The 8129-nt window shown below is 36.7% G+C and overlaps 1 protein-coding gene across 1 annotated transcript; it reads right to left on the minus strand.

Annotated features, from left to right (window-relative positions):
- Positions 1-214: 214 nt before the first annotated feature.
- LOC119265161 (putative uncharacterized protein DDB_G0290521) lies at positions 215-8129 on the minus strand. The gene is made up of 9 exons (XM_037545015.1): positions 7494-8129; positions 6275-6745; positions 6013-6184; positions 5600-5830; positions 4567-4821; positions 3489-3554; positions 2156-2226; positions 599-642; positions 215-414 (listed from the first exon to the last, which is right to left on the minus strand). Exons 2-9 carry the CDS (start codon positions 6473-6475, stop codon positions 363-365), a joined length of 1092 nt encoding a protein of 363 aa, XP_037400912.1. The 5' UTR covers positions 6476-6745; positions 7494-8129; the 3' UTR covers positions 215-362.

Genomic DNA, 8129 nt, shown 5'->3' on the forward strand with positions numbered 1-8129 from the left:
CCAAAAGTTTTGATTGTTACTTTTGGCAAAACAGACAATATAGTGTATCACTGAAATTGCGAACATGACTGATTCTGAGAATGTGGTGCTACAAGTTAAGAACAATTAGAAATACAACATGAAGTTTTACAATATTATATCAATTTTAAGTGATATGTAGGTAAAGAAAAGGTGTGTGGGGTAAACACTTTAATTCCACATACAAGTATTGTTTTAAGATGTTGCACAATATCTTTATTGAACAATAATAACCTTATGAATGACAAGGGTAATGATGAATAAATAACACATCACCTAGAAATAGTTATGCTAAACATCAAAATTCCAAAATGAATAATTTAGAGTATTATTTCAAATCATTACTACGGGAATATCTCGTTGAAAGGCTCCCATGTGTCTTTCCACTTGATGCCACTGCAAAAAAAGAAAACAAAATATAAGGCATCACATTACGTAAAATACATTCTTATAAATCGGAGTGTGAATAGAAATGAGCCTTGTAATCCTCTCTATCCTCCGCAGTGACTTGCTTATGTAAGTACATAAACTTTCACATTTTAATTTCAGAATTAAATCACAAATGACAAAGTTCACATACCACCCAGAACACTGCTGCCAACGGACTTTGACCTCTTTTGTGCCCTATGATGAAATATAAATTATTCATTACACTCCACAGTCCAATTACAGTGTTACTGACCTGGTCTCGCTACAAATACACCACAACATCTTCTAAGACATTATGCTGAATCGACACACAATACCACAGTGGTTTCATTCAGTCTAGGACTTGGCTACAAATATTGTCATCTCAAAGACAGAACAATAAACAGCATCAGTTTCAAGATAATACTCATCATAAAATCACAAGATTTATACACCTCAAAGTAAAAAACATTATGACCACTCACAGATGAAGCAAACACCGATATTATGACAGTGACGCATGTCAAGGTTTGTGATACATTACAACTGAACAGTTGCTTCTCATAGTCAGCATGTTGGTTCTAGGGAGAAATCGGCAAGATTGAAGACCTGAGTGACCAAATCATCAGAAGCCTGGGCATCTGGAGCATCTCAGAAATGGCAAATCACAAACCTGCAAGAAGGTGTTGGGTGCTCAAAGCTCATTGATGAGACAATGAAGGCTATATTGTCTGGGCTACTGGGTCACAAATAATAATAAAAAAAAAAAAACATTTAATACTAGCTACACAATGTATTGCACCTTGCTGCAAATTTACCCCTGTGGGATAATAAAAGGCTATCTTATCTTATATGTGGCTGTTTAGCTGTAGCTAAAGTCCTGTCAGAGTGTCCAGGCTTGTCCCATGCGCCCACAATGCGTCATGAGAATCATACCTTGGAACAATGAAAGAAGGTTGTCTGAGGGTTGCTCAATTTGACACATTCCACCTCCCTAAACATTGTTATGGGTCAGGTACAGGTTCCCTGATGGCAGTGATATCTTTCAGGATGACTCCTAATAATGCATCCTGCCACACTGCACACCGTTTGGGAACGGTTTGAGGAACATGCAAAAGAGTTCCCTGACCTCCAGATCTTAAGCAGATTAAGCATCTGTGCTTAATCATTTGTGACATCACATTAAGCATTTGTGATGTACTGCAACAGCAGGTCCTATCCAGCAGCTCTACTTTGCAACTTACAGGATGCAAAGGATTTGCAGTTAATGTCTGGGTACCGTATACCACGGAGCACCTTCAGAGGCCTTGCCTCAGCATGTTGGAGCTACTGTGGTGGCATGCGGCATTTGGTCAACAGCATATAAGGCATGTGGTCATAATATTTTACCTCATCAGGGTGTTTGGTGTACCAGACATTCAGAGAACACCTGTAGCTTTAAACATGTTTATACCAGGGTAGAACTGAGTCTTAAGTCAGAGCTGAATTACTTTTAATGTGTTCTTGGATTGGATACGTAGATGATTTGTGACGATGAGACATTCATTTTGGAATATAGCCTATATTTTTTCCCACTGTGCATGTGTTTATCCTAACACATCATAAAAATAGGACCCTTTATCTCAGTTTGCATTCAAAAGATGAATTTCCTTCAGGATCTGCAATTTCCTTCAGGATTAATAAAGTGTTATCTTATCTTATCTTATACACTGAAACAATGATCACTCACCTCTTTTGATACCCTCTGTGATAAAATTTTTTGGACTGGGTAGGTGTCAGCCATAGTGTGGACAGGGCATTCTAAAGTACAAACAGTACAAATTTCATTATGACCAGCTTTGTTAATGTATGTAGTCATATATTTAGATTAATTAAAGCAATGTCCTATAATGCAGTGGTTCTAGTACTCAGGGCCAACCTTTTGCTGTAAACCTACCAGATATCCAGTGTTTGTAATGTACAGGTGCATCTCAATAAATTAGAATTTCATCATAAAGTTGATTTATTTCAGTAATTCAATTCAAAAAGTGTAAGCCATATATTGTATAGATAGACAAACGTAGTGATCTATTTCAGGCGTTTATTTCTTTTAATGTTGATGTTCATGGCTTACAGTCAATGAAAACCCAAACGTTATTATCTCAGAAAATTAAGGTTTTCTAAGCCTTTAAAGCGGTCCCTTAGTCTGGTTCAATAGGCTACACTAGCATGGGAAAGACTGCTGACTTGACAGATGTCCAGAAGGCAGTCGTTGACACCCTCCACAAGGATGGGTAAGCCACAAAAGGTCATTGCTAAAGAAGCTGGCAGTTCACAGACAAAAAGGACTGGACTGCTGCTCAGTGGTCCAAGGTCTTGTTTTCAGCTAAAAGTAAATGTTGCATTTCATTTGGAAATCAAGGTCCCAGAGTCTGGAGGAAGAGTGTAGAGGCATACAATCCAAGCTGCTTGAGGTCTAGTGTGAAGTTTCCACAATCAGTGATGGTTTGGGCAGCCATCAAAGCAACCTGGTCTTCCATAACACTTCAGCAGTGCCACAGACTGATCGCCTCCATGACACGCCGCACTGATGCAGTAATTCATGCAAAAAGAGCCCTGACCAAGTGTTGAGTGCATATACTGTACATACTTTTCAGTAGTCATTTCTGTATTAAAAATCTTTTTAAAAATTGGTCTTATATAATATTCTAATTTTTTAAGGTAATGACTTTTGGGTTTTCATTGACTGTAAGCCAGAATTACCAACATTAAAAGAAAAACACTTGAAATAGATCACTATGTTTGTCATGTATCTATACAATATATAAGTTTCACTTTTTGAACTGAATTACTGAAATAAATGAACTTTTTGATGAAATTATAATTTTTGAGCTGCATGCACCAGTATTTGGTACTATGCAAATGTTTCAGGCACCTGAGAAAATATTTCTGAAATATTACATTCTTCTTAATATAATCAAATAAACTAGTCTAGGTAAAAATAATTACAATTTCAGTTATACATCAATTCAATTAAATAGATGAACCCAATAGAACCCCAGATTGTGAGAATATGATTTTACCACTTGGGTTGATCTTTATTCTTCTTTTCTTGCAGGGAAAAGTACGATTAAATGTCGAGCTGGACACTAGATGAAAGAAAACATATTAGTAGTTAGAGCTGTGACATCGAAATTTTCGCTGCAGCACAAGCTGGCTGAGTTGTGACATCAATGCATTCTGGCTGAGTGAAGACATCAACACAACTCTTATTTAGAAGTAAACAGGCAAACTATATAACTATGCATCTATATAACTACACATAAAATTAGTCTAAATAGTAGTGTTAAATATTTTTTTTACATGTATTGTTACCCTGCATTTTATTTCTGCTTCATATGAGTTCAAAACAAGTAGGCCATATAAACACATTTCATCTCAGTGTTCTATTCATGTCTCAAATAAACCACATGGTCACCCATGTGGTTCCAACCTGGAGAAACTACTGTCTCACTTGCACTGTCATTGTTGTTCAGTTGCTACATAGAAAACAATGCAAAACAACCAAGGTATTATAAAGTTTAAGGAGGGAAGACTACAAGTCTGAACCTGCTGGTTCCTTCAGTGAATGTTAAGGAATCTAATACTTATTTTCATTCGCAGTTCAATAAGAGTGATCTGAAACAATGACAAATATAACAACATTATTTCTTCATCAGAATTATTATTTGAATATACATATACATTACAGATACATACATAAAATTATGATTACACAAATACGAATCTAATAAAGGTTAGATTTGTTTCCAATGATACAATAGTTTTATTAACTGTACCGATGTGAGTGCTAATTGTTTGACGATTTGACAAACGTTTCATTCATCTACTTTACTAGTTTATGGGATATTTAAACACGGCTAGGTCTGCATTGCGGGTGTCAGTTGCTTAATAGGCAAATGATGGGCATGGGTGCCATTGTTCAACAACTAAACAGACTATCAAGTTTTCATGGTAAACAAGAGGCTAGCTGTTTTTGCTAACTCTCTGCTGAAAGTGAAAATGTAATCTTAGATTGTTTTGTCTGTCGTATTATTGCATAATGACTGATTACAGTTCAATGCAATAACCTTAAAAAGTATAGTGAAGCTAATAATTTACCATTTGGTGTTACTTCTTGTGTTCTTTTCTTGCAGGGGTACTTGTCTGTGGAATTCCCATTTCCAGATGTAACAGGGGAGAGAATTGGATTGAGTTCATCTAAAGAGCTGCTGCGGGGCTCAGGAGGAGCTGAAAAGCTGGGGCTAGCCTCAGGACCATCTGAAGAGAAGGGGCTGGTCTCAGGAGCATCTGAACAGATGGGGCTGGTCTCAGGATCATCTGAAGAGCTGGGGTTGACTTCCAGATTAAGAACCACTAAGTTGAGGAAAATATTTTATTAACTACAGTTCCACAGAATGCATGACCGATAATACAAACCTCTCGTGTTTCATTCATGGTGCCAAGTACATCGCCAATATATTTTACAAGTTTACAGTAATTGACCGTTGTGTAGATTGTGCTGCACAATTTATCAGCAAACCTCTTCTATTTCCATTAACAGAAAGGGAACAATACTGGACCAACAAAGATAAAAAATTAATTGTGTCGGCCTATTGCCCATATAGTAAGTGCGTAAGATAAAAAGTCCAGTTAATGTAGCCTTCACGAACATCTATGTTCTAACTCAGTTACTTTATAGAAACCTTAATAAATTATGTTATATGAGTGAGAAATAGAATTCTGGACCCGCAAACACATTCAGTGAATGTTAAGCATTATTTTTTGGTACTTGCTTTCACTCTCAGAAGGACTGATTTTAGTTAAGAGACATACATGAATGATGCATTTTGACCAGAATAATCACTGGATTATAAAGGTGGTTGCATCTATGCCAAGGGGCAATAAACTTTTCTAGCAGCTTGGGATCACCTTACAAATGAACATTTTTATTGTTTATTGCTTAAATTTGTGACTAATCTGTATGTATCTATAAACAATGTATAAATGACTGTGTAAATACACAAATATAAAACACATTTATGAGCGTAGTGATACACCATTAACAGTTCAATGTAATAAACTGAAAGAGTAATAATAGTGAATATTACCATCTGACAGGAACTTTTGTGTTCTTTGCTTGCAAGGGTCTCACCTGTGGAATTTTCCTTTTCAGATGTAACAGGAGTAAGAATTAAGGTGTATGTAGGTTCAGTATGAAGGGGAGCAACTGAAGAGCTGGGGTTCTCTGTAGGACCATCTGAACAGCTGAAGTTGGTCTCAGGAGCATGTGAAAAGCTGGTGTTGGTCTCAGGAGTATGGGCAGAGCTGGTGTTGGTCTCAGGAGCATTTGAAGAGTTGGGGTTGGCTTCTGGATTAAGAGCCACTACGTGAAGAAAAACATTACTATAATGTTATTATAATACCACACTATTATAATGTAATGTTATAGTAATTACAGTCCTTTGAAGGACATATTAACATTCATTCCTCCTGATTTGATAAGCAGATATGAGAGACACAGAAAATGAATGAGTGAAATACTCAATGCACTTAATTTCAACATGCCTTTTAGAAGACCTTCATACAGCAAACGAATTGTAGAAATTGATGTCCTCTCCATTTCTGAAGAAAACTGCTGAGGATAAAAAACATCTGCCCTAAAATTTGTGGCCTGCCTCGTCTTCCTCCTCCCAAGAAGAAGAAGGGGGTAATAACCCAACATGTGAAACTTGTGGAGCTGTAAGTTAACAATAAGTACATATTAGTAGTATTACAAAACCCATGTATGTAAACAGTCCATGTGATTAGTTATTATTAGTTAACTTACTAGAAGATTGGTGGAATTTATCAGCTTTGAGGTGTTTCTTCCATTCAACATTTTTTGGGCCCATTCCTTTGATGCTTTGTCTTTGGCCTGCTGCAATTTCACTTTCTGGGGCTGAGAAGCCCCACACAGCTTGCAGTGTTTACAGCCAACATTTATTTGTGCCTTGCATGACTGGCAGGTCTTTTGGGTTGAACCTGGCATGGTATCCAGTCAGCCAGACAGACAGATGAACAGCCAGAAAGAAAGCCAAAAAGGTAGAACGACAGAGAGGTAGGTAGGTAAGTAGATAGAGAGATAGACAGATAGATATATAGATAGACAAACAGATAGGTAGATAGACAAATTGATTATCTATAATCAGATTATAAACGGATGTATGGATAGACAGACAGACGAGTGGCTCTTAAAAGTGTCGTTGGGTCGCTATAAAGGATAGAGAGATAGATGGATGTGAGGAGGGATCTGAAAGGTCTGTGAAAAGAAAAAAATAGATGTCAAAACATTTAATGTTACCATATAATTTTTCGGAGCATATTGCAGATACTGTCAGTAATAAAAGTAATTAGGCCTCTCCAACTAGATTTGGTAGAGCACAGTGTGTGAAATGTTTAAAAAAATATCATTGTGCGTTTATACTCTGAAAATATTTTAACTCATTTATTAAATACTACCACGTATCATGAAAACTTCTTACTCATGTTTTCACAATTCACATATCAACCAGCTCTAGCTGTAATGTCATTTCTATATCATTCATTAATGGACATACAGTTTGAGTAATGTTAGTGTAGACCTGTGGATTATTTAGGTATACATATTAGGCACATGCTCTAATTAGGCCAGCTCTAATGCTAGCTAGCAAAGAACATTTTCACCTGTTAAACACCGACACGCATTCTTAGCATGCCAAAAGTAAACTACTACATGGTGCACAGGGCAACATAACTTTATAGAAATTGCGATACTTACAAAAGGAAGAGTGATTAAAATCTCAAGTTTATTAAAGGCATGCTAGCTAATCTAAGCTAGTTTAGCTAGCAGCATGACCAGACTGTGCACATTTGTCTTATACTCTTGGGATGTTAAACCGAGCTCCTACTTAATATTGCATTTTATTTAAGTTTATATTAATGAAAAAAAACTGTTAATGTATTCAGAATTGCATGTGTCTGTTATTAAAACGAAGTCAAGTTAAGCACCGGACTGCTTACACACTCACCGTGTGGAGGGAAAAGCGAGCTGTGGTTCCGTGTCCAGAGGATCGGGCGGAAGTGCACACAGTCCGAAAGATGGGGGGCGCTCACTTTCACTTCAATGCATTAGCTTTCATAAATGAGGCTGTATGAAATGTAGTGCCCTAACTTAGCCCCTCCCTTAAACGATCTTTGCTTCAAAACCTTGATATCGATGGTCGCAATCGCGCTCAAATTGGATAGCAACCTTACCAATGCAACCAGAACTTCACAGTAAGAGTCTTTGTCTGAGCACATTCTTGTTAACTAAATACATACATATATTGGGATGTTTCCATACGTGGTCTATTATGAATGAATTCCTGTTACAAGTGAGGTTAACTAAAACGAACAAGAATGACTAAAAGTAAATTCCTTTGTTAAATTGGCAACCTCGCACATCACTTCTGAAGATGTAAAATCCATCATTATTTGAGCTTGGATACTAATCAGTTCATTTAGGCATATCAGAACCTGAGAAGAACCAGAAACAGAGAATAAAAGAAGGAATACGTTTAGGTGAAAATTACGTTTGTCTCCACACATCAGAAAAAAGTAGCCAAAAACAAACCGAACAAACCCTAAACTATGAAACTATTAAACTCTCATAGTTTATTAATTAA

This window comes from Pygocentrus nattereri, chromosome 2 (genome assembly GCF_015220715.1).
Source record: "Pygocentrus nattereri isolate fPygNat1 chromosome 2, fPygNat1.pri, whole genome shotgun sequence".
Classification (NCBI taxonomy): Eukaryota; Metazoa; Chordata; class Actinopteri; order Characiformes; family Serrasalmidae; genus Pygocentrus; species Pygocentrus nattereri.